Source organism: Dermochelys coriacea, chromosome 5 (genome assembly GCF_009764565.3).
Source record: "Dermochelys coriacea isolate rDerCor1 chromosome 5, rDerCor1.pri.v4, whole genome shotgun sequence".
NCBI classification, from domain to species: Eukaryota; Metazoa; Chordata; order Testudines; family Dermochelyidae; genus Dermochelys; species Dermochelys coriacea.
In genome coordinates, this window is record NC_050072.1 from 133,719,434 (window position 1) to 133,747,069 (window position 27,636).

The 27,636-nt window shown below is 40.3% G+C and overlaps 1 protein-coding gene and 1 non-coding gene across 3 annotated transcripts in view; both read left to right on the forward strand.

Annotated features, from left to right (window-relative positions):
- SLC44A1 (solute carrier family 44 member 1) overlaps positions 1 to 27,636 on the forward strand; it is a 101,127-nt gene that overhangs the window by 38,437 nt on the left and 35,054 nt on the right. For both annotated transcript variants that reach the window (XM_038402225.2, XM_038402224.2), the window contains exons 2-4: positions 3,118 to 3,207; positions 6,094 to 6,236; positions 18,225 to 18,361. In XM_038402225.2, the coding sequence (XP_038258153.1) occupies positions 3,118 to 3,207; positions 6,094 to 6,236; positions 18,225 to 18,361 (370 nt within the window). The remainder of the gene's footprint in view (positions 1 to 3,117; positions 3,208 to 6,093; positions 6,237 to 18,224; positions 18,362 to 27,636) is intronic.
- On the forward strand, positions 9,876 to 9,982 carry LOC119856450. Its single transcript, XR_005293300.1, has one exon. It is a non-coding gene; the product is annotated as a U6 spliceosomal RNA (small nuclear RNA).

A 27,636-nucleotide genomic window follows, 5' to 3' on the forward strand; every position in this document is an offset into this window, starting at 1 on the left:
TCATATTGTAGAGACCATTATCAGTTACCCAAGCTCTTGAGGGGAGAGGGACACAATAGAAGCTGTTTTTGGGGAGAGGGAGAGTGTTGATGGGATTGTTTTTTATTGAGATTGGGGGGTTACGGTGGCTTGGAGATATTTAACAGCTGTTGGCTTTCGTTTTGCTGATTGTATTTTTAAATTTTGGCAGAGGTACCTAGAGCTGAGGGTAGGCACTTCTGTGTATATTGTTATAAATTGAAATAAATAATACATAAGCAAAGTACCGGAGAGCATTTCTGACTTGCCATCTGGAAGTGGTAAGAATATCTCTTTCAAACAGTTGACAGTGAAGTCTTACCCAGCTAAACACCTCATAGGCATGTTTTATGAACACCTAAAGAAGATCTTAGGAGAGATTTCTCACATTTAAAACTTCCTTTTTATTGGCAGTCTGTTTGGCCATGATATTGGGAACTTTGCTCATTGTTCACAGATTGCTAGGTGGCTTTTTAATCAGGTCAGAACTTCTGCAGTAATTGTCTCTCCTGTGTCCTTCAGCACGTTTCATCTGTCCACTTAGGTGGGAATGTCTCTTCTCATTCCTTCCAGTCCCACAGAATAAAGAGAAACGTATTGCTCAGTGGGAAGAGGGCTTTGCATAACTGAATAAAACTCTAGAAACTAGAAGGCAGATTTTATTCTTGTGGGGTTCCCCAGCTTGCCTTTTAAGGCTTTGTGTCATTGGGAGTGACACTGTATGAAGAAAGAGACGGTAGTGTTTGGAGTAAAGAGGTTTATGGCTCACTCCACAAGAGCAGCCTCTACCTTTTCAGCAGAGAGAGAGATGGGTATCCTTACAGTTTCATGGCACTAGAGTTGACGTGGGCACCTCGTGGATGCTAACTTAAAAGCCAAGTCCATCCTGCATAATGTCCTTTATAAGGTACCTTTCTGGTTCTTGGTCTGGAGTCAAATTCCAGAGGTTGCAGTTCCCAGAGTCTGGGTCTGCTGGAGTTCTTATCTGGAAACTTAATTTCTTCCAAGTCCCCTCTATGCCAGCCCAAACTGAGTGGGGTCACCCAGCCAGCTCCTCTGATGGAAGGCACTGATGGAAGGCAGTGATTCCCCAAGAGCTGTTGTTTTATTTTCCTGTCAACAGCCACTGATTAGAGGACTCAGGCACAGCTTGGACAAATGCAGAAAGGCTTTAAAAATATTAAGATACCATTGTAACGGAACTTCATTTCAAAAGGGGTGTGTAGTTTGAATGCAGAGGATGAGGAAGATGCAGTTTTTCATTCATTGTATCTAGTTTGTAGTTTTCTAATAACTTTATTGGTAAAGGGTATTTGTGTTTGCAAATCAAGCTAAAGATGAGTCTTGAATACCCCAAACCATCTTGCTAACACATTTTAGTTAGTAATACAACAGCCACGTACTACAGACTTTCTGCTTTTGATCAGCCTGCAAAGCTAAATGCTGGAGATGGCAAATGTCAGCAAAGTTTACAATAGCTCAGCTTTGGCAGTTCAGTCTCCCTGTTCTGATTTCTCATCTGAAACTCCAACAAACTCCAGTATTGAAAATTTAAGGTTTTGGCAGGTTGCCCTTCCTACACAAGAGGTTGGAATCTTTAGTTGTTTCTTTATATCCCAGTTTGTGCTCTCCCATAAATGTATAGAAGGCCATTCTACATCTCTTCTGGACTATAGTCTGTGTTCTGTGATCCATGCCCTTACTGAATGGAAGAATAGCTCTCACAAAGATCCTTTTAAATGCCTAAACTTTTGGTAGGGAGATGCTACGAGCGGTAGGTTCCTGGAAACTTATTGAAAGAGCTTTGTTGTCTCTGCAACTTTATTATTTTTAAAGTGAGGTGTACTTTTTTCAACCTTGTATCTAAATCAACATTTTGATCTGTGAACAAAATTCTAGTGCTATACTTAATTTTGCTTTGTAGTCAATATGCATTCTTCCCCTAGCTGTCCTAGGGAAGAAGTGTAGCTTAAAAACCTCTTCATAATTTTTTAATTATAATGAGCCAGTATAAGTAGAACAGACTTTATGAAATGTACACTTGTGGGCAGCAGGTAGCCATTTTTATAGTGCAGACGGTTAATGTCCCGCCTTTTATCTATTGAGGTATTTCTGTCATCTGAAACAGCAGCAGTGTCTCTTTCTTGAGAGTTTTAACTTAACTCCAGACTCCTTCCTTTTAATAAGTTGACACTACTTGCCTGAATTGCAGAACTCCACAGCTGCCTTTTCTAGGCAGATTAAAAACCTGTTCCTCAAACAGCTATATATGCCGTTCTTTCTGTCTGTACTGTGCTGTTAATTTTGCCATGGAGGTGTTTAAAGCTGACGAGTTTGTGAAAAGCTTATCCTTTTATCCTTTTATCCTTCTTGGAAAGCAGATTACTGTACATAAGGTAGCTGTGGAAGGGTACAGTAACTAGCTAGTATTGTTGATCTCTTGAGTGACGATGCTTATTTCCCCTCTTCTGCTAGAGCCAGAAATATGAATAAGTGAAATGCTTTCTGAATTCAGCATTGTTCTTATCCGCTCTCTTTTGCAGATTCTTATTGCACTTACCCTTGGAAACATTACCTTGACTGTCTATTGAATGGTTCCATTAGCCTCACTGTAGTTTAAATAATTATTGTACATTTTACAGTATCGATGAAATAATTTAAGGGTATGTCTTCACTACCTGCTGGATCAGTGGGCCAGCAATCGATTCAGCGGGGATCAATTTATTGCGTCTAGTCTAGATGCGATAAATCGATCCCTGAGCACTCTCCCGTTGACTCCTGTACTCCAGCTCCGCGAGAGGTGCAGGTGGAGTCGACGGGGGAGCAGCAACAATCAACTCACCGCAGTGAAGACACCATGGTAAGTCGATCTAAGTTTGTCGACTTCAGCTACGTTATTCACGTAGCTGAAGTTGCGTAACTTAGATCGATTTCCCCTCCCTCCCTCCCCCGTGTAGACCAGGGCTGAGTATCAAAAGATAAACCCAGGTGAATATCAGTGCCCTAAAAACTACTTTTTGAAGCGCTTTGTTATTAGCAGAACATATTTTATTGAATTGACTTCGTAACCATTGTCTTTATCCCTTTTTCTCATCCAAGAGCTCCAAACGAGAATGGAAGCCTCTGGAGGATCGCAGTTGCACAGATATACCATGGCTGTTGCTGTTCATCCTCTTTTGTGTTGGAATGGTGAGTAAAATAAGAAAGATTTAAATGTTACATAGGCATAGACAGTTTTCACTCGTGAAGAAATCAGATTTTGAGATTAGAAATTTGGTAATTTCAGTCAGTGTCTAGTGTACTTTAGCATGGCAAGTATCAGTTACGGAACAAGAACTTGCTTGATTTTGATGCATTTTTGTAAGGCAGTGTCACTATGCACAGATCTAGTGCATTTCACAGAGTCTCATAATTTGCTGTGGACTCTGTCTTGCCACAGAATTGTGTGCATCGGAATCTAAGATACTTTTAAAACAAGTTTCTAGCCCTCGTGGTTGTGAAGAAGTCACTCTAAACTTGGCCTATTTTTTTTTTAAAGGCTATCATCCTAAACCTGTAGATGTCTTGAAAAAATAGCTTTGAGCATAGCTTTGACCTTAATCTCAATAGGCTGCTAGTTCTGAAACATAAAAATGACAATGTAAACCTCAAAATTGTTGATATCCCTGCTGATAACTTTAGCAGAGCCATCCAGTTAATACACTTATTCCACAATCCAAAGCTTCTTCCCAAGCTGCCCCAGGTGCCAAAGCCTTACTGTGTTTTACCCAGATACCAGAACACTTGGCTTCCTCCTGACAAGTGCTATAGTGCAGTTAGATGTTGTCAAATTACAAAAAAATAATTGCAGCCTAGTGAAAATTCAGTATCTTGTGTTTTGCCTTTTTTGTATGGAATTAGGCAGGATTGCTTACATTATTCTAGGTTTCAGAGTAGCAGCCATGTTAGTCTGTATTCGCAAAAAGAAAAGGAGTACTTGTGGCACCTTAGAGACTAACAAATTTATTAGAGCATAAGCTTTCATGAGCTACAGCTCACTTCAACCCACTGCCAATTAGAGAATAACTCTCCCTTTCACATCCCTGGTTTGTGAGATGATGCTCTCTGCCTATGCATCTCAAACTTTTAATGGCTTTATTTTACAACCCTGGTGCACTGCAAGCTCATAGCTAACTTGCTCTTCACTTAGCACCTCTTTGGTATTTTAGCGATCCATTGACAAGTTTGATTTTTAACTCCAGTGTGTATAACTGACTATGTTTAATTCAGAAATGCCTAGTTCTGTATATTTATTTGGGGTATCAGACCATACAAATTGGGTACACACAGTTGCATATGCCCCTCTTTGAAAATTAGATCCTAGATTGTGTTACGTTTCACTCTTTGCTGTTACCCCATCTGTTGTTGGCAGTGTCCTGCTGATACAACTCCATACACACATGCAACTGCGAATTTTTCCTTTTGTATGGTGTACTATCCTACAGCTTTCTTGTCACACCAATACACTGTGCAGAGCAATTGTCATATCATCACTGCCTTGGGGAGTTACAAATAAGTTCAGGTGGTTACATCCACCTTCCCTCACTTTGTGGCTAGATCGGAGTAGAATCTTAAAATAGATGGAGGAGGATCCTGAAACTTCTCTGCTGTAGTGTAGAGTCACAGTGTGGAAAACGTTAAGAACCTGTGCATTATCCAACATAAAATTCTATTGCTTAAAAGGAACTAGAGCTTTTACATGAGTGGTGATGGATTCAAGAAATTGACGGTACGAGCTGCAAATCAGCTTAATTATTACTAGCAATGACCTTTTACTCCTTCTTCTTTGCTTTGACTTGTCCAATGTTAAGTTTATGAATAAGCTAATTCACTATAAAATAGTGACCTGCTCTTCATTTGGAATTTCTCTGTAATCAACTTGTTTCCTTCAGTATTGGTCCCTCCTTAGCACTGCGTTGTCTCCCCTTCCTAAGGCTTTAAAGCTGTCCGTGTTTGACTCCTCCACACCCTTCTTCCAATTGCCTTTTCCTTCTGAGTTGATTCTGTTGTGTCTACTTGTAACTTCAGACTCTCTTCTGCACTTGTTTCCTTTGCCACCCCGCCACTAACTCATTCTCCCACCAATCTCAAACTTTGGCTTACCCCTCTTATCTTCTTCCTCTGGCATCACTGGACACTTAGAGAGACAGCATAAGGACTATCTTTCTCTGTTCAGGATCTTGCCGGCCTAATTAGTTGTAAAGAGATAATTGATGCTTTCAGGCATGACCTCCTTACGCTGGCCTCTCTGCATTTCCCCTCCACCTCCAAACTTCCCCTTTAATATCCGATTTAAGCTCTTTGAAAGTCAGTCAATAGCTCAATGAGACCGGGGTCTTTCTTCTCTAAGGCCCCTTTTCTCCCTTTGCCCCACCACGCTTATCCTCTTGTGTGCTTCCACTATTGTTTCTATTTCTTCCATGTGTCCCCCATACCTGAAATGTCTTTCCTGGCCTGGTCTGCCCTGCCTCCCCTTCTGCTTAAAATGTACTTACACCAAATAGGCCGCCTTTCCCTCAGAAGTGTTAACAAGATGTTTGAAAAATCTTACAAACAAAAATACCCAAACTATCTGGAAATTAATGAGCTGCAACCCAAACTTCACTAGTCATGCTGCATTTGTTGCGCTTCTTCCCTGCCCTCCTCTCCTTTACAGTTGTGTGCTATCTGCCTAGATTGTGAGCAGTTCACCTCAGGAACTTTGTTTTATGCCTGTCTGGTAAAAGCACCTAGCATGTTGTTGAGCCTGTTCAGCTAATAAATGAATTTTAGCACATCTGAATCATATTTTTAATTAGCGTTTGCATTTAAATTCACAACTGTCTGTTGTTCCCCACAGTGGTTCTTTCTCGATTGACTTAGACGTTTCCCTTTTAAATGGAAGGAATTTCAAAGAAGGGTGCAAGAAATTGGACTGCTTTCCTTTGAAATAAATGAATTACAGCTGACTCTTTCATGACCAGCTCCAAGGAGAGTATTGTTAAACTGTGTTTCTGACACAGTTGCCATTGAACCTTTTATCTATTTTTTTCCCAGGGTTTTATTTGTGGCTTTTCAATAGCTACTGGAGCAGCTGCAAGATTGGTTTCAGGATATGACAGTTATGGAAATATCTGTGGACAGAAGAATGTAAAGGTGGATGGAATAGCCAATAGTGGTTTAGACCTCACACAAAAGAAGTGAGTATATGCCTTTTCCAAACTAGTGGTTGATTGAACCAGAGTCTGTTCTCATTTGGAAGTAGATTGCAATAACCTGATTGGGGGGAAAAAATATTCTGACTCTTTTAGTTAATGTGTTTAATTTTTCCTATCTAGTCCTTGCCTGAATTTCTCTTGCTTAAAACCTTCTCTAACAATCAGTAGCCTGCATTTGTGAATGTGCACTGTGGAATTTGTAATGTGTGTACAAACAAGGTAATCTGGAGTATCGCTTTCTTCTTGGCATCTCATTGTATAGTTTGATAGTTGTGTTCAGCTGTTTGGTACAGTTGATCATTGGGGCTTTACAGACTGACCAACATTTTCAGATGTTCCCAGGGATGAATGAGGAAAGCCAAGAAACCCCTCTGAACAATTCAGAGGACTTTAGAAAGCAAAATATCCCTTTAGCTTGTAAATCAACACTACTACACTGTATTGAGACTATAACTAATGAAGTCTGAAATAAGACTGCAGCAAAGGATAATGAAAAACTAAAAGACCTTATTAACTTCTGGAATAGTCTTGGTTCACCTGTCTTCACACTAACAAACGACTCAATATATACAGATTGTTTTGTAAGGACACTTGACTGAAGGTTTGATTCTTTGGAGATAGTATTGGAGTTTTCTTGGCAACTTCATTTGGAAGAGTAATTTAATGTGAATAATTAGGAAATGCTATCACTTTTTCTGAAGTAATCTGAGTTGGTTAAATAAAATCCAGTGACAATTAAACAATTTATTGATGTAAATCTGTAGAAGTTGTAGGCCTAGTTTGATGCTTGGGCATCAAGTGGCATTTATCCCTTGGAAACCAAAACATAAGTACTTGCCATTTATTTAATGGAATAAGGATATCTTTCAAATTGTTCTGTGGGGTCAAAATTGCATGCTTTATTTAGAGAATTGAGCAGTACATAGTATTGAATTTAATATTGTTGTAAACTGTGACCTATTTCTGTGGGAGAGATGGGGGGAGAGCATAACTACTTAAAGTAATAGATTGGCAGCTCTTTAAAACTGATTTGATCCTTTCTCATGTTACTTTTAAACCTTCAAAGGGATGAGAAGCATCTTGGACTGAAAGATCTAAAGAGTGGTCTTACAGTTCAGGCCATGTGATAATTCAAAGTTCATAAACTTCCTAATAATTAGCCTCCAGTTCCTTTTTGTAAGGCTGGTAATTATCCTATAAAATCACCTGATGTTTGAGTTGGCAATCTGCTACTCATTTCACAAGCAGCATTTCAAAAAGTAGATGAGGGGTGTATGACTGCATTGGACCACTTTCTCACTGATCAATTAATCATGGGGGTTTTTATATCCAAGAACGTTGTGTCCTCAAATCTAATTTCTATCAGCTGTCACATGGAAGAGTACTTCATTGTATTATCCTTTCACATAAAACAAAGGGACATCTAATGACGCTGAACAGCAGCAAATTAAAAATAATAAAAGGAAATACCTTTTTTTTTTTTTACCTACACAGTCTCTCTCGATGTATGGAACTCATTGCCACAAGATATCACTGAGGCCAAGAGTTCAATAGAATTCAGGAAAAGGATTACTCTTGTATGGCTAACAAGAACATCCAATTATGTCACATAGTTAAGAAAAATTAAGTGGTATAAATCATGATTTTTTCTTTTTAGAGCATAAGACCACTACTGGGGTTAAGAAGAAACTTTCCTTATGACCAGATTATTCCATATCTGCACATTATAGAGTTTCTTGCACAGTCCTCTGAAGCATATGGTACTGTCCAGCACACTAGACTCGATAGAACTCTAGTCGGATCTAGTATGGCAATTCCTATATATTAGCAAGTGATTCCCCCTCCCTCCCCCGCCTTGTTTTTCACTGTCTTGAAATTGTTTCAAAAAGGGCCCCCATCTGATCAGCATCTGTTTCTGTCAGACTGCGTTCTTGTAGTGTCAGAGATACAATGCATGGGATTACTTCATACGCTTGTCTAAATTTTATAGTAATGTTTTTTACAGTCTGGAGAAAATAAGCTTTTTCTTCCTAGCCTCTCTATCATAAACTAAGCCTTGAAGAAAGAGTTTCTTGCTCTAAACTTCCAGGGGATCCCTGAAGATATTTCCATTTGCCTCCTCTTGTAGGGTAATTTTATCTTTAGCCTCCAATCAGAAGCAGACATGTTAAATTATCTTAAAATAACATTATCTCTTCCTGCTAAATCATAGTAACATGTAGGGAATGTGATGAGGAAGTGAAATTGACAGTATTTGGGAAACTTGAGCTATAATATGTTGTTTGTAGGGGTGGGGGGTCCTCTGTGTGTAATGATTAGCTGAGTACACATCAGATTTTGAAAGAGTATCCTGACTAAGTTTTGTAGCTTTTTCACAGCCACATCTTTGCGCCAAAAATTGACTCTGCCTTTTCTTGATTACAAAAAGAACACAGCGTAGTTTCAATATGCTTTGCGCTGGGAGACAAACTTTTGGAGTGCAGTGAAGGTTTGACAGCCAGTTCCAGACCCATCTGCCTACTCTGAAGAGGTTCATTGCCTTTTAGAGCTTTGCCAGGATTATGGGGTTAAAATTATCTTGTTGCGCTAGAGTAATTGGCAAACAAAATTACGAACACATTGACAAGGTACAAGTTATTCAAATGCCATTCCTAACTGGTATTTGACCTGCATGGTCTTGCTGCTTGGGCAGAATGAAGATACTATATATCCTTCTAAAAAACGACAAGAAGAAATACCTTGCTTCAGAGAATTGTCATCCAGTGACTTTCAAATGCTAGCAAATTCTCATGATACCCCAGAAGCAAAGACTTTTAATTAATGGGCTCTTTACTCAGTGCATGCAGGTAGCAAATGGACAAATGGGAAGTTTGCAGCATACATGCAGAGAAAATACATGAGCTAAATTCTATATGCCCAACCCAGAATTGGTATGAATTGGGTGAACATTTTAATTCATCTCTCCATTATTGCAATGAGCTGCTTGTCGATTGCAGTGAACAGTGATTCTGCAGAGTGCTAATTTAAATGTCTAGAGATGTCTTGAGAGATGACAGGAAATCAATGAAATCTACAAAGTTAGGAACATACAAAATGCTCTAAGCCAAGACAGATGTGTATATTGTGCTAGCTTGCTGCACAGTTAAAGGTTAACTGTTTGTTTGTGGTTTTAAAATAGAAGAACACAGGATACTTAGAATGCAAAACAATATCTTTGCCTCTTCTCACTTTTATATTTAACTTCTGCTAACTATTTTTCACCATGACTGTACAGGCATGGATGATGTAATCGGGCATTTGCCCAGTAAGCCTATTGGTCACGTGAAGGAACTGTTGATTTGCTCTCCATTTCTTTCCTTGTGTGACTTCATCTTAATTTAAAACCATATATTTTGGTAGCAGCTTTGATTTTGTTTTTTTTTTACCGTGTGTGTGTCTGTGTCTGTGTCTGTCTGTGTGTGTGTGTGTGTATACATACACGTGTACTTTAAAAAAAAAAAAAAATCCATGTTACCATGGTGTAAACTTCAAAACCCACTTCATCAGATGCATGGAGTGGAAAATACAGAGGCCGGTATAATACACAGCACATGAAAAGATGGGAGTTGCCTTACCAAGTGTGTGCTTGCTTCGGTAGCACATATACTAAAATTGGAACGATACAGAGAAGATTAGCATGGCCCCTGCGCAAGGATGACATGCAAATTCGTGAAGTGTTCCGTATTTTCTTTTGGGGGGAGGGATAGCTCAGTGGTTTGAGTATTGGCCTGCTAAACCCAGGGTTGTGAGTTCAATCCCTGAGGGGGCCATTTAGGGATCTGGGGCAAAAATTGGGGATTGGTCCTGCTTTGAGCAGGGGGTTGGACTAGGTGACCTCCTGAGATCCCTTCCAACCCTGATATTCTATGATTCCAAGTGGGGGGTCAGTGCTAACAAGTCAATTCAGTTAAGGTGGAAGTGGGCTATTCTCAACAATTGACAAGAAGAGGTGAATACCAAGGGAGGAAAAATCACTTTTGTAGTGCTAATGAGGCCAATGTAATCAAGGTGGTCCAATTCAAACAGTTGACAAGAAGGTGAGAGTATTAGCAGGGGAAATTAGTTTTTGTAGTGACCCATCCACTCCCAGTCTTTATTCAGGCCTAATTTGATGGTGTCCAGTTGGCAAATCAGTTCTAGTTTTGCATTTTCTCATTGGAGTCTGTTTTTGAAGTTTTTTTGTTGAAGAATTGCCCCTTTTAAGTCTGTCGTCTAGCGTCCAGGGAGATTGAAGTGTTCTCCTACTGGTTTTTGAATGTTCTAATTCTTGATGTCGAATTGTGTCCATTTATTCTTTTGCATAGAGACTGTCCAGTTTGGCCAATGTACATGGCAGAGGGGCATTGCTGGCACATGACGGCATATATCACATTGGTAGATTTGCAGGTGAACGAGCCTCTGATAGTATGGCTGATGTGATTAGGTCCTATGATGGTGTCTCTTGATTAGATATTTGGCAGAGTTGGCCAGGGGGTCTGTTGCAGGGATTGGTTCCTGGGTTAGTATTTTTGTTGTGTGGTGTGTAGTTGCTGGTGAGTATTTGCTTCAGGTTGGAGGCTGTTTGTAAGCGAGGACTGACCTGTCTCCTAAGTTCTGAGAGGCTCTGTCCGTACATCTGATGAAGTGGGTTTTAGCCCACGAAAGTTTATGCCCAAATAAATTTGTTAGTCTGTAAGGTACTCCTCGTTGTTTTTGCTGATACAGACTAACATGGCTACCCCTGAAACCTGTCTACATTTAAGCTTTTTAAATGTATGCCACAAGATATGTGCTTCAGCAGTTAAATTCGCTGTGAACTTGAACTTTCATATTCTGACTTCTGAATATTTAAACCTGTAGCTTTGATATTGCAATTTACTTTTGAATGAAATTTAAGAGAAAGTAAAAAGAAAAGGAGTACTTGTGGCACCTTAGAGACTAACAAATTTATTAGAGCATAAGCTTTCGTGAGCTACAGCTCACTTCATCGGATGCATTTGGTGGAAAAAACAGAGGAGAGATTTATATACACACACACAGAGAACATGAAACAATGGGTTTATCATACACACTGTAAGGAGAGAGATCACTTAAGATAAGCTATCACCAACAGCAGGGGGGGGAAAGGAGGAAAACCTTTCATGGTGACAAGCAGGTAGGCTAATTCCAGCAGTTAACAAGAATATCAGAGGAACAGTGGGGGGTGGGGTGGGGGGGAGAAATACCATGGGGAAATAGTTTTACTTTGTGTAATGACTCATCCATTCCCAGTCTCTATTCAAGCCTAAGTTAATTGTATCCAGTTTGAAAATTAATTCCAATTCAGCAGTCTCTTGTTGGAGTCTGTTTTTGAAGCTTTTTTGTTGAAGTATAGCCACTCTTAGGTCTGTGATCGAGTGACCAGAGAGATTGAAGTGTTCTCCAACTGGTTTTTGAATGTTATAATTCTTGACGTCTGATTTGTGTCCATTCATTCTTTTACGTAGAGACTGTCCAGTTTGGCCAATGTACATGGCAGAGGGGCATTGCTGGCACATGATGGCATATATCACATTGGTAGATGCGCAGGTGAACGAGCCTCTGATAGTGTGGCTGATGTGATTAGGCCCTATGATGGTATCCCCTGAATAGATATGTGGACAGAGTTGGCAACGGGCTTTGTTGCAAGGATAGGTTCCTGGGTTAGTGGTTCTGTTGTGTGGAACTCCCTGAAAAAGCACAAGAACAAATCCGCACAGACACACCCCTAGAACCCCGACCTGGGATATTCTATCTGCTACCCAAGATCCATAAACCTGGAAATCCTGGACGCCCCATCATCTCAGGCATTGGCACCCTGACAGCAGGATTGTCTGGCTATGTAGACTCCCTCCTCAGGCCCTTCGTTACCAGCACTCCCAGCTATCTTCGAGACACCACCGATTTCCTGAGGAAACTACAGTCCATTGGTGATCTTCCTAAAAACACCATCCTAGCCACTATGGATGTAGAAGCCCTCTACACCAACATTCCACACAAAGATGGACTACAAGCCGTCAGGAACAGTATCCCCGATACTGTCACGGCTAACCTGGTGGCAGAACTTTGTGACTTTGTCCTGACCCATAACTATTTCACATTTGGTGACAATGTATACCTTCAAATCAGCGGCACTGCGATGGGTACCCGCATGGCCCCACAGTATGCCAACATTTTTATGGCTGACTTAGAACAACGCTTCCTCAGCTCTCGTCCCCTAATGCCCCTACTCTACTTGCGCTACATTGATGACATTTTCATCATCTGGACCCATGGAAAAGAAGCTCTTGAGGAATTCCACCATGATTTCAACAGTTTCCATCCCACCATCAACCTCAGCCTGGACCAGTCCACACAAGAGATCCACTTCCTGGACACTACGGTGCTAATAAGCGATGGTCACATAAACACCACCCTATATCGGAAACCTACTGACCGATATTCCTACCTACATGCCTCTAGCTTTCATCCAGATCATACCACTCGATCCATTGTCTACAGCCAAGCGCTACGATATAACCGCATTTGCTCCAACCCCTCAGACAGAGACAAACACCTACAAGATCTCTATCATGCATTCCTACAACTACAATACCCACCTGCTGAAGTGAAGAAACAGATTGACAGAGCCAGAAGAGTACCCAGAAGTCACCTACTACAGGACAGGCCCAACAAAGAAAACAACAGAACGCCACTAGCCATCACCTTCAGCCCCCAACTAAAACCTCTCCAACGCATCATCAAGGATCTACAACCTATCCTGAAGGACGAGCCATCGCTCTCTCAGATCTTGGGAGACAGACCAGTCCTTGCTTACAGACAGCCCCCCAATCTGAAGCAAATACTCACCAGCAACCACACACCACACAACAGAACCACTAACCCAGGAACCTATCCTTGCAACAAAGCCCGTTGCCAACTCTGTCCACATATCTATTCAGGGGATACCATCATAGGGCCTGATCACATCAGCCACACTATCAGAGGCTCGTTCACCTGCGCATCTACCAATGTGATATATGCCATCATGTGCCAGCAATGCCCCTCTGCCATGTACATTGGCCAAACTGGACAGTCTCTACGTAAAAGAATGAATGGACACAAATCAGACGTCAAGAATTATAACATTCAAAAACCAGTTGTAGAACAATTCAATCTCTCTGGTCACTCGATCACAGACCTAAGAGTGGCTATACTTCAACAAAAAAGCTTCAAAAACAGACTCCAACGAGAGACTGCTGAATTGGAATTAATTTGCAAACTGGATACAATTAACTTAGGCTTGAATAGAGACTGGGAATGGATGAGTCATTACACAAAGTAAAACTATTTCCCCATGGTATTTCTCCCTCCCACCCCACCCCCCACTGTTCCTCTGATATTCTTGTTAACTGCTGGAATTAGCCCTACCTGCTTGTCACCATGAAAGGTTTTCCTCCTTTGCCCCCCCTGCTGTTGGTGATGGCTTATCTTAAGTGATCTCTCTCCTTACAGTGTGTATGATAAACCCATTGTTTCATGTTCTCTGTGTGTGTGTGTGTGTATATAAATCTCTCCTCTGTTTTTTCCACCAAATGCATCCGATGAAGTGAGCTGTAGCTCACGAAATCTTATGCTCTAATAAATTTGTTAGTCTCTAAGGTGCCACAAGTACTCCTTTTCTTTTTGCGAATACAGACTAACACGGCTGCTACTCTGAAACTTAAGAGAAAGTATAGCTGTAGGCATAGGCACTACTGATGAAGAGTTTAAAATTCCAGATAGTTACTGGGGTTGGCCAAAAACTGGGCATGTCCACAATTACATCAATTTAATCAAGTATTTTTGCCTCTATAAGTAATTCTCCTCCCTCTTTTCGTAACCCAAAACATGTTTTAAGAAACAATAGAAAAAAATGTTTTGGAGTATGAAAACACTTTACGAAGATCTTGTAATTTCATTAATCCAGTATGTTGGCTGTTTTAAACTGAAAATTTACACATCTAGTATGTATAGGTTTATTATGGTATGATTAATTATTTTCCTATTCCTGTATTGTAATCTTGAAGTAAGTTGAACCAGCCCAAGTAAGATGATAATTACCTTTGTTTGTGTGGCTGACTTAACTAGTGTACTTTGGATTACTTGTATCCTGCATGTTTGGAACTATAATTTCACAGTTCTTTAGGCAGAACTGAAATGGGTTCTGTAGTAACTTATGATGGATCTTTATCGGTGCCAAAGGTCCCTGGATGCTTTAGATTTCTTCTGACATCTTTCACCGAGCCTTTCCCACACTGTAGCCAAACCTCACCCCAGAAAGGCAAAAGCCATGAAGAAAACAAAACTGAAACCAGCTTTGTGCTCAGTCAACTAGCTGCCATAAATGGTCATATAAATAATTAGAAGAGATGAATGAACTCTCCCGATCTGCATTGGGAACAGTCAGTTGGATTCAGGTAATCGTTTACAGGGCAATGTTAATGAGCTCACTGACCTGATTCTACTTAGCCATTAAAAATAGCAGACCTTTCCTACTAATTCTCTCTAGCTCAAGATCTCCATGATATGAAGCATTAACAGAACACAACAGCAGGCTTGTCTACACTTACATTTTATAGCGCTCTAACTTGCTGGCTCAGGGGTGTGAAAAATCACGCCCCTGAGCGCAGCAAGTCAGAGCTCTTTAAAGTGCTAGTGTAAACAGGCTCTGAGCACTGGGAGCTGTGCTTCCAGCGCTCGGAGCTAATCCCCTCGTGGAGGTGGAGTACGAGGAGCACTGGGAGAACTCTCTCCCAGTGCTTGCGTGCGACCACACTCGCACTTCAAAGCGCTGCCGCAGGAGCGCTCCCGTGACAGCGCTTTGAAGTTTCCAGTGTAGCCCTGCCCAGTGTTCTTAATAGGAGAATCTCTTGTGATGGCTCAGTGTAAAAAGGAAGAAGTCTATCAAGATCCACTCAGAGCTGTGACATGTTTAAAGGGTTAAGTTGTGTCAGAGTTCTGGGATGTGCCTCCAGTAACAATCTATGCATTCCCTTTTGATGTTAAACTATTTGGTTGCATCACCCAAAAAAGCACTCGAACAACTGAATAAAATCATCCCTAACCAGTCTCATCCAGGAACACAAAGTGACTTCAAATATTTTTTCACAATTGCAACTTCCAGTAGTATGAGTATTGCCAGTCGTTTCACTCTGCTAGGACCAGAAAAGTCTTATGAAACACCAGTCAGAGAGGCAACGCTTGAATAAGTTGCTTTTCTGGACACAAGTCATGTCAGTTCATGAACTGGGATCCCTCTTATAGGAAGACTGAAGTAGTATTTTACTTCAGGTAGGTTTCCTACAGAAGTCCAAAAGCCCCCCATCTCAGGAACCCAAGAAGTGACAGTGTTAGACAGCATAGTGAACTTGCGTTGCTTTTCTAATTCCAGAGTCAACTTTTCTAATTCCAGAGTCAACTTTTCTAACTTAGGGCCTGATCCTGTGAGGTGCTGAGTATGACTCCCTTAAGTCAGTGGGAGCTGAAGGGTGTTCAGCACCTCACAAGAAGCACTCAGTAACTCTCAAAAAGTATGATTTAAGGTCGTAGACCCCACCATAGCTTCCAGTTTCATTCTGAAGCTGTATTGAAAACTTTGCCTGTCAAACGTATGCTAAACCAAGGAGCACTTTAGGGTTTAGGTTATATGTATCTATTTAATGATATGTTAACAGAATGCTTCTATCAGGAATGTAGATGACACCATAGAGTTATGCTATACCTGTAAATTACAGGACCAAGCTCAAAATTGCATGATTTTCCTCATAAAATAATCTGTGAAATTTTCCCCTTCCATTGAAATGATACCTCGCTACTAATAGCAAGAACTCAAATAAACAAAGAGAGTGGACTGTCTCTCCTAACTTGCTCTTGCCAAAGGATTCCTGATTCAGTTGAGCTGCTATTGTATTATTATTCATGGTATAGTATCTGAGTGAAAGCTATCCACTTCTGGGAATAAGACTAGGATTACCACCTGTTTTGTATATTTTACTTTTCTAGTTTTTTAATATTAGTATCTTCAATTCTAGCTACTCAAAAGTGTTTTAAATCGTGGAGATTGTGCTTTTGCTGAGAGAAATGAGGAATCAAAGGCTTGATACACGTGTATTACTCTGTGGTGTTACCTTTGAAAACAGCTGCCAGATAGAATGTGAAGTTCACAGTTTCCAGTTGTGTCACAGCCCCTAATGTTTGTAGAGTATTGGATGGATATAGTATGCGGGGGAGACAGAAATTAAAAAATGATCCAAGGAGTGGAGGCTAATACTTAGGGATACTGAAAGCACTACAGCTTCACTAGGAAAAAGAACATTCAAGGGAGAACACGAGCAGTTTATAAATACATTCAAGTTAATATAAATGATGACGGGGATTGATTCCATTTCAGAAGGTAGGATGTGAAACTAGGAACTGAGAAATTGAGGCTAAATAGTAATAACTTTTGTACATTGAAATTGAATAATAGAACTGACTACCCAGAGTGAGGCACCATCACTGCATATAGTCAAAATGATGTGAGAAAAGCCAGGAATATAGGAACTCTATATGCAAAGAGTCAGATTGTATGATGTGGTATTTTCTGTCCCCACTATCTGACACTATGAATTAGACATAACCTGTTCTGATTATTTAACAATAAACATACACGTGGACATCTTTGCATTTCCCATAGAGGTCTATTATTAGTACTGTAGTTTCAGAAGTATTTCCTTAAGGAGTGTGGTGTAAAACTTACTGAGGATCTGACAATTTTCAGTCCCTCTTCGCTTTCAGCAAGAAAGTGCTCTTTGTTTCTCTCCCCCTCCCATCCCCCACCAAGTTAATCTCAAGGTATCAAAACCAGTAACACTGTTTAAATGGTCTGTAATGGTATTTTTGCTAGTGCGCTGCGCTGAGAAGCATTTCAACAGTTGGATCAACTGAAAAATGTTTTTGCTAGTTTACTTCTTTACTGCTACAAAATCATTTATAACTGTCTCCAAGTGTACTATGAGATGAAATAGGCTTTCTGAAATCAGAAGAGATTTTTCATCAATGTTTTTAATAGAAATAGTTCATGTTCTTAAAGTTTTGAATGAATGAGACCAGCTCCAGAGTTAGGTTTTGAGATAAGACTTATATAGGAAGGAGATGTTTGTTAGGGAGTTGATAAACAATGCACATTTCACAATTTTGGGTGTTTTTTAAATCATGATGGAGTTCATGGAAAGGAGATATTTTAAAATACTGCACTTACACGGTAGATAAATTTACCTGAAATAGCTGAACAATTTTTATGCTTCTAAATAAATACCTAAATGATCTATTCAATATTATGGACTAGTGGTGTGAAAATCAATCTAAAACAAAAAGCTTGAGTTATTTGAGTTGCATACATTTATTAAAGCATCTTGAGCTTTCTTTTCTTTTCATTTCTTTTTATGGTATACATACAACCTTTGTGGAGGTTTTTCCACTTTGTATTTCAGGGGAAAAGACTGGAGATCTTCAAGTTAAGTTTCAAGCAGGAGTTAATGTTCACAGCCTGTTTATAAAAGTGCTGAGGCTGTACAAACAATGCCACTTGAATGTACTGAAGTCTGATCAAATGTATTGGAGTATGCCCATTGTACAATAACAGACTGTACATTCAGGGATCCCTCCAGTGCATACATTCAACCTCTAATAATTTCTTTCTGTATGTGCTTATGTGGCATTGCCCTAAAATAAGGAATCCTGAAATTATTGTTAAGTTTGATATTATTTGTATTTGCATTGGTATTGCCGTAAAATAAGGAATGCTGAAATTATTGTTACGGTTGACATTATTTGTTGATGTCTTGGTAGAATTTTTCTGCTAGAAACAAATTTTAGTTTGTCCTTACAATATTAATAATTCAGCCACTTATTTGTTTGTTTTTCCTATTGTAGGTATGTGTTCTTTTTGGATCCATGCAATGTAGACCTGGTACATCGGAAGATCAAATCCATTGCTCTGTGTGTAGCAGCTTGCCCAAGGAAAGGGCTAAAAACTTCGGCTGATGTTCAGAAATTTGCAGAAGCTAATGGTATGAGGAAAGCGTATCCGTTTTTTCCTCTGGAGCCAAATATGTTTGTTTAGTATTCATAGATATAAGAAAGATAAAGGTGCCTTAGACTTAGCAGAACTAAAACTGAATTGACAAAACATGATGGGAAATACCAAGGGGAATAGTTTCTAGTATTTTTATAAAACTAAAACTAACAGTCACCACTTCTCCTTTCTCTGTTATCTACATGAAGGTCCTTTTTAAAGTTCATTTTCTAAAAGAAGGAAAAAAGGCAAGACCTAACAGGAACTTGAACAAGGGGGTTTTACATTGTATGGACCTGTGCCCCTGCATTCTGGAAGCTGCCGCAAGCTTCTGCTCCAGGTAGCCTTCCTACACTGCTGAGTCTTTCTAGCAAGTATTGGATTGGTGAGATCAGTACCACTATTGAACTGCACTGGAGCATGGTGTCTGCCAATGAGTGGATAATAATCCTGTTTTCATTCAGTATGCAGTGCAATTTCCTGTTTTCAACATTCTTATTGTATTTTGTGAAAGGTAAGCATAAGGGAAACTATACTGTTGAACAAAGCTGACTCAATTCCCTCCCCTTCCCCTCGGAACTGTGCTACTTTGTTATCCATGGTGATATCAATATCATCACTTTAAGGCATTCTGGAATAATTATAACAGAGTTAAGCAGCAGTGTTAGAAAAACCCGCTGATAGGTGACCAACTTTGGGACTTTAAAAGGTGAGGAAGCCAAATGTAAATATTTGGCAAAAAATCCCTTCTCGTTGTTCTGTCATTCAGCTGTCATTACTGTGGTTAGTGGGTTTTTCCCCTTAAACCTTGGCACTTGATCTTTTTGCATCTCATGGCAGAACACTTCTGCTCATTAGCTAATAGTGACAGTGTTACTGTTTTGAGCACAAAGCAGAGAATTGTTTGTCTGGAGCCCCTTTTGGTGAAGGCCTGGAGGTGCTGACTTCCCTTAACTCTTCAATTTCAGGTATCTGAGGGTGGCTTTATTTTATCATATTAATTTTGGCTACCTCTCATTTTTGTCTTATCTGATGTACAGTGGCCTTCTAGTGCAACTAAACTGAAGGATTCAGTAGGAGAAATTTCTTCATCAGAGCCTCTTGAAATATTTAAATGTGGCCACTTAAGGCTAGTGTCTTTTTCTTGTCTGTGCGTGACTGGTGTTGTTTTTCTGTGTAAGTCTAACTTGTGCTGGGAAATCAAAATTCCTTTATTATCCTGTGATAACTACAGTCTATTCGGCATGACTGTCTTTGTTGAACTGAACCAAGAACTACATGCTTTGCTAAAATGTACTGCATCTTGTGCTAAAGGTGATCCAGGCTAACCAAAATTCCTTGGCACTTGCTGTATAAAAAACAAATGCTTGGAAATGTTTTAAAATTGGCATTAAATGGAATTGCCTTGATTCTTGTAAACTTAGACCAGGGTATCTGAAATCTAGCACTTATTGCAGGGAAGTGTCAGCCAAAAGTACTCAAGGGCTTTGATCCCTGTTTTCTAATCCATATTCGCTCAGTGTGACCTTGAACCAGTCATTTAGGTTTGAGGTAAACTATTTTGAAGTTTCAGAGTAGCAGCCGTGTTAGTCTGTATCTGCAAAAAGAACAGGAGTACCTGTGGCACCTTAGAGACTAACAAATTTATTTGAGCATAGGCTTTCGTGGGCTACAGCCCACTTCATCAGATGCATGCAGTGGAAAATACAGTAGGACGATTTTATATACACAGAGAACAAGAAACAATGGGTGTTTACCATACACACTATAATGAGAGTGATCAGTTAAGGTGAGCTATTACCACAGGAGAGAAAAAAAACCTTTTGTAGTGATAATCAAGATGGGCCATTTCCAGCAGTTGACAAGAACGTGTGAGGAACAGTAGGGGGGAAAAATAACCAAGAGGAAATAGTTTTACTTTGTGTAATGACACATCAACTCCCAGTCTTTATTCAAGCCTAATTTAATGGTGTCCAGTTTGTAAATTAATTCCAATTCAGCAGTCTCTCGTTGGAGTCTGTTTTTGAAGTGTTTTTGTTGTAATATTGCAACTTTTAGGTCTGTAATCGAGTGACCAAAGAGATTGAAGTGTTCTCCGACTGGTTTTTGAATGTTATAATTCTTGACATCTGATTTGTGTCCATTTATTCTTTTATGTAGAGACTGTCCGGTTTGGCCAGTGTACATGGTAGAGGGGCATTGTGAAGTTATTTTGAAGTTCTGCATTATTAACATTCTAACTGAAGTAGATGCTGAATCTAAACTGAGCTTTCATGTTGTAAATAAATTATCACACACACAAAAAATGTAACCAGTGTCCAAGATCACTGACGAACACTATGCAAGATGGTGAGAATACAGTTATGAAATCTTGTCTGGGTTAAAGCAGATTCAACCTTTTTCTTAAGTATGAAGAATAGTGTGTCCATGCCAAAATTATGGCATCCACCGAATACAAGATATTTCTAAGAATTTGAAAGTAAATCCGTTAACTAACCTGGACTGAAATTAATTCGGAATGGGGCCTTTAAGAAATTTAGTGTTTGTTTGGTGTCAGACCCTGTAATGTCTCAGACAATCTTCATAATGGAATAACACATTCTTCAAACTTTCTGCATTGTTTGAACTCCATTGAAATCTTGTGTATGGGCTACATTTGAATAACTGGATTGTAATTAAGCCAAATTAATGACGGTTGTATTTAGTTAGGATTGTATAATATTCCCAGAAAAGAATTAGATTAAGGTGGAGGAATGTTGGAAATACATATATGTACATTAAGATAAGACATTACAGGGATATTGTAATTATCCCAAAACCAACTCTCAATTTCTTGGATTTATAGCTTTTCAGGTTAAATTTAAAATCCAAACACACTAATGTGTGAAAATGCACAGTTAAAGGACCCAAACAACCTGAACTCTGCCCTGTAGTGACTCCATGCAGTAATCGTACAGTTACCATGGATGAACATAGTGCTTGTCAGATTGAATTAAAATAATTTTTAAGACAATTAGATTTTTTTTCATTTTCTTCCTCATCATGTCCCATAGTGTGTATTTAACATTGGTCACCAAAAAGTGCCTTTATATATGCGTGTGCATGAAATCTGGGTCAAAATTTCTGAAAGTAGGAACCTAAAATTAGCCACATGCATCTAAATAAGTTGTCTGATTTGTCAAAAGTGCTGAATGTGTGGCATCTAGCATTAACCTTGGTGGGAACTGCTGGCTGTTCAGCACTTAAAATTAGGCCACTAATGACTAAATGTGGATTTAAAAGCCTAGAATTAGGCTTCTATTTTTAAACATCTTGGCCTGGATCTCACTTGCAGAGGTCTGTAGCCAGGCCAATCCGGCAGAGGTCCAGGTGGTTGCTACTCCTGGGGCAGTTACTGAAGTAAAAGACTAAAGGAGAAAAGTCTGCTGCAGAGGCTGACCCAAATGAAAATATTAAAGGAAATCAAGCTGATTAGATCACATTCAGGCATCTTTCTGAGTTGAAGCTGAAGGTATTGCAGATTTGAGCACAAACCAAGAGCTACCGCACGCTGTTTATATTACACCAGGAGGTTGAAAATTGAACTGAAATGGAAAGATGCACTGAATTAGTCGTCTTATCAGAGTTGGATTCAGAAGGCCTAATCTACTGACTTTGTAGAGATTTCTTTGGGATGGGTCTGAAAGTAAAATGCAAATAGTTATTGTGAAGAAATGGGAAGCAGCTGTAGGTAGGGGAAACTATTGCCTCAGTGGTCTCTGGTTTGAGCAATAAAGGCCTCTTCATCTGTATACATAATAAAGCACTGCTTTGAAGCACATCACTGGTACCTGCCCTAAAACAGATGTATTGGAGATAATGTGGAGTGAACGGTACATTTTTTCCATATTTTGTGGAAATGTGCAAAGGTTAGAGAATGTTGGTTTTTACTCCTGAGAACTGTTAAGGAAATCACAGCCAAGGAATTATTATTGAAAGTCCTGGTTGTGCTGTTAGGTTTCCTAGTTAAAGGCATGTTGCCAAGGAGAAACTGATTTTACACCTCTTGGTTTCTGCCAGACCTCATATAGCCTAACGCTGTTGTTTGAATATAAGTACAATTTTGAATGGCTGTAACAGATACAACTGATGTTTTGGTTTGATTGTTTATATGGTGAGTAGTACTGCATGGAGGTCTTGGGGGCACTCCTCCACAGTAGCCTAGAACTGTCTGCATCTGTCAGCACTGTCTGGTACACTTATATTGAAAACAGAAACAAATCTTTAAAAAAAAAAATCACAAAACATGTTTGTATTCTGCTCCTGGGAATGGGAGTATAACCAGTGAACCTCTCTCCCTGGATTGTGCTTGCATCAATGACTCTGTATTGCAAAGAAAGTAAGCTAAAAAGCCACACTCATTTTTAAGCTCCATTAGAAATCTGTGGGAGGAGAGAGAGAATTGCTGTGTACCAGAGGGAAAGGAAATCAGTAATATTTTCTTTCAAGCGTCTATCTACTGATGATGAATGGAGAGCAGAAAAGACAAAAGGGCTCAAGCAGCATTCTTCCTTTTTTTTAAATAAAGGATTGCAGCTGACTATAAAAATACATATTTAAGGCTTCTCTGACTTACTGTAGGATAGATAAATATTTCTTAATCTCATTTTTGAATCCAGTTAGTTGCTGTGGCAACCATGATTGGATATCTCCGCTATTCCTCCTTTGCAGTCTTACAGATATTTATATATCTGGAGACCTTTATGAAGATGTAAATAATGTCTTGTTCCTTGGAACTCTCTTGTAGGGACTAGAGAATACTCCCTTCTTTAGTTTGAATCCCAGAACTATTTAATAGAGAGCTTTAATTTCTCCCTTCCTCTGATGCTTCCTCTTTACTGGCACCTACTATATGTTCCTGTGAGACAATTAGGAGTTCAAGAAACTCTGAATATCCAACTGCCTATTCTCCCTCCCTTTAAAAGTGTATTTAATGTTTCTGAAAGATGACAAGTGGCAGTGCTGGAGAATGAAGTCCACTGTATCAGTAGAGCATAGTAAGCAGTACAGTCTGTCTTATTCCACCTTGTCTGTAGCTTCAATCACTACCAGCTGGAACCACCTGTAGTGAGAAGATAGTTCAGTGGCCGTGGCTATTTGATGGTTAGCCTCTTTACTGTTGCCAGTAAAGAGTATCATTTATGATGGTGAGGTCTGTGATTTTCTCATGAGTGCACCATTGTCAGTTGACATAGGCCCCTGAATTAATGTTAGGTGAGAACTTCTCCTGATTACCAGTGACCTGGAAGTGAAAGTCTCTGTATCTTATTACTGGACTCCTCCCTCATCTGGCCCAGCACTTCTTGATCCCATGTTGGAGCATTAAAACCTGTGGCTTCTCTTTCTAGAAGTGAGTGGAAAGTCAAACTGCTTTTCTGCCTCCTCTTAAACACACACACACAAATAAGTATCTCTGGCATAGGAGGTCTAAATTATGTGTGTTCTTAGCACATACATTCTAGGTAAATTTGTTCCCTGTAGCAGTTTGGCATTTGACTGAGTATTATTGCAAACTGTCAGGTCCAGCAGACACAGAATGAAGAAGAGCTGGTCAGTCTCAATATGTTTCTTTTTCTGACGTCCTTAACTTTTGTGCACTTGCAAGGGCTCAAGAAAGTCGTCTTTGTGAGAACAGCCCTTGTGCTCATCCCCCATAGGAATAATTTGTCTTAATCACATGATCTTCTCCTTGTCCAACAAACCTGTCTCCTTTATACAGAGAGTGGTTGGCAGTGGAACGTACCTTACCATGTGAAATAAGCGCTCATACACGTTTCTGATTTGGCAGATTCCATAGCCACAATTTACTGCAGAACTATGCTCTAGTATCTGAGGTTTCATTTTTTTTTAAAGTAGTGTTACTAGCACTTGCATAGCTAGAGCAGGGAACTGATCCCATTTTTCTTAATTGGCTGTTGACTCTAAAACCTAATGGCAATGCAAATGGCACTCTGGTTAACTGTTTACTTCTGATCATTTTAGTAAACACATTGACTAGATTTAGCTGGGCACATAAATATGGGGCAAATGTGTGGATGTGGAAGGTGGTAGCTGTATATACCTGCTGGGACGATCAAATGAATTAAACCCTGCCCAAAATTTACAAGAGCCTCCAGGCCTACCCATCCTGGGTACCAAAAGTCCAGGTTGCCACTATCCATCTGTTAACTCCTTCAGCCTCCCTCCACCAACCTTTATAGTGCAGACCTGTCAAGTATCACCTAACTTGAGATTCACTCTTGCAGTTGCAAGATCTGTCATGTTTTTGATGAGACACACTCCCCCACAAAATAGCCTGTACTCAAGGAAGTGGGCACTGAGCTGCTCATCTGGAGCCAATCAGATGTATTCCACTTCACCTTCTGACTTACTGTTAATATTTCTGCGTACTTATAACCATTATTAACCAAGGTCTCATACACCTTTTTACAGGCAACTGTCAGTCATTTGTTTTACAGATAAGTGACTGTGTGCCCTCTGAGTCTCACTTCAGAGAGAGCTAGGACTAGAACCCCACTCTCTAATATGACAATTATAAATCTTTTCCTCTTTGCCACATTACCTTTCAGAAGAACTGGGCCAAATTATTTTATATAATCCAGGCTACCAGTGTGGTTCTGTCTCCCTCTAGAGAAGAAACCATATATGGAAGATCATGAATCTGCTATTTCCTCCATGTTCATGGTTATGGCCCTTTACTTTATGAATTAGAGGCTTGGGGTTTTAGATCCAGAGATCCCAGACGATCTCAGTTCTTGCAGACGATGCAAAGAGGGATATCCTTAATTCCACTGGTCTGTCCAGACCACCACTAAACAATGCTGTATATTGTGGTCCTCCAAGTGGATAGCAGCATTATTTTCCCCACTGGGTTTATTCCTATAACTCTCAGTGGTGTTACACGTTCCCAGAAAGAAATGGGAAGACATTGTTTGCATTTTGTAGAAAAATAAATGCCCCAAGGAGTACTGTACTGAAACGAATCTTCATTTCTTAAATCACTGCAGTCTGTTGCAGCATCATAGAAGGCAGATGGCCATGTCACATAATTTAGGTGCAGCTTCCTCCAAGGTTTACAAGGTCTTCAATATTTTGCATTCTCCACTGGAGAGAGGCTTTTCGGCACAATTTGTTCCCCTTGTCCTCAAGCTTTTCCAGCATCTTTATGCAATTCATGTTAATTGTGGCAGCATTTTTAAGAGTACCGGGGTTAATAACTGCTTAGTACTTGAATGATCAATCCTAAGCAAAACAGAAGGCAGGATTTCAAAGGAAATAATGTTTGCTTTCCAAATCAGAGTTCAAAGCTGGTGTTCTCAGTTTTTCCAGGTTTGGTGGGCCACAGCAAAAGGGAAAGCTTGTCTCCTGGGTCACTTCCCCTCCTGATCATGGTCACATCATAGCTCTCTGGTGACTGGACCAGGTGTTTATGCAGAAAAGTAATATTAGGAAAGGAGCTAAAAATACATGCTATATCTTCAGAATATAATTTAGTAGCAAGGAGCAAAGACAACACTGTGACAGTATTTCTGTGGACCACTAGCAAGAGCTCAGGACTACAGCATAAGAGAGTATTTTCATAAGCCTCGGAACAAATAGAGCTCTGAGTCCTTTTTATACAAGAGGCAGTTTGTTGGCACTCTCCTGATTACATCTCCAAATGTAGCACACCCCCTTGTATAGGAAATAATGGATTTGCTGCCCTTGATTATTTTTCAGTTGGCTATTTGGATTCCAGCAGGAATGTTCCTAAACCAGTTGGAATTAATGTTGTTTATGGTCAATATGTTACTCCAAGTAAGGCTGATTAGGTCTAGAGAGCTGTTATCTCTTGCAGACTTGGAAGCTCATACAGTATCTGAATCCCCAAGATGTTCAGAAAACAGCCACTAGAATAGCATCCAGGATAGCTGCTTGTGGGACTGGGGAGAGGAAGGCAAAAAGAATAATCTCCTTTCTTCCTCCTCCTGCAAGCCACAAAGTGCATGGCCACTACTGGAACCCTGTGGCTGGTGGTTCTGTCTGTGTTCCCATCTTGCAAGGACAAGTGTTGGCTCCACCTCCACTCCTCATTAGCCCAATATGTTCATGCGCAGGGATATGGACAGAGCCCTGAAGATTCGAGTTTATATGCAAGGGGTTCAGCCCACACTGGCTGTGCTCACTAAATCTGCTGTCACCCGCTTTCGCTGTGAGATCTAGGCCATTGATGGCAGGGTGCTCTGCAGATAAAGGGTAGGGGACATAGTTTGGTCCTCTAGATATGAGAACGTGGGGGTTGGGCCTTCTATTAATACAGATATCTTATAGATCATTGCTAAAAATGAGTAACAGTGGGAAACAAAATTATTAGAGTTCTAGGCATGCTCGGATAACTACATCATAAATCAGTAAATGAGTCTCCTTACTCCCTTCCCAGACTCTCATTTGCTGACTTTGGCATCCTTTAAAAGGTTCATGATATCTGAACTGAAAAAATGTTTCTCCTTTTATTTACAAGGTGTGCTGGGCATATTGATGGCTCCTCTTCCTATTGGTAGCCCTCTTTGGCATGTTTATGACTGTTCATGCTCGCATTTAATTCAGAATTTTTATATTTCAGTACAGATGTTCAGATTAGATAGCTTTGCACTGCTACAGAACCTTTCATCCAGAGAGCTCCAAGTGCATTACAAATAAGTTTTGCAACACCTCTGTGAGGTAGGCAGGTGTATAGCCGCTTTTCAGATAGGTAAGCTGAGGCATAGTGCTTCACCATTACTCCTGGGGCAATTCTGCGCCTCTATAAATGCACAGAATTTATGTCCCCCGCAGATTTCTTTGCTTGCCTGCAGAAAAATGACTTTCTGACAAGAAAGCAAAGGGAAGCCACAAGAGCGGTCATGCAACCCTTCCCAGCATTATGTTTCAGGTGCCCAGGGCAGCCACCAAAGAGGTAAATGACTGGGGGCAAGACTGGGGAAGACCCGGCTAGTGGCTCCTACCCTGAGCTGGGCTCAGCTGCTAGTCCTGGCTGGACTGGGAAGGACAGGACTTCCTTTTTCCGGCACAGCATTCGAGGCCGAGTCAGACCCATCGCCAGATTTCTCCCCCAGCTGTAGGAAGTTCTGCAAGCTCCCTCTTCTCCCTGCCCCTGTGCACCCAGACCCTCCCACCGAGCCTCACCCCCCCTCCCGATGAGCCCCAGTCCCCCACCATCTGGACCTGCCCACCGAGACCCCCACACCAGAC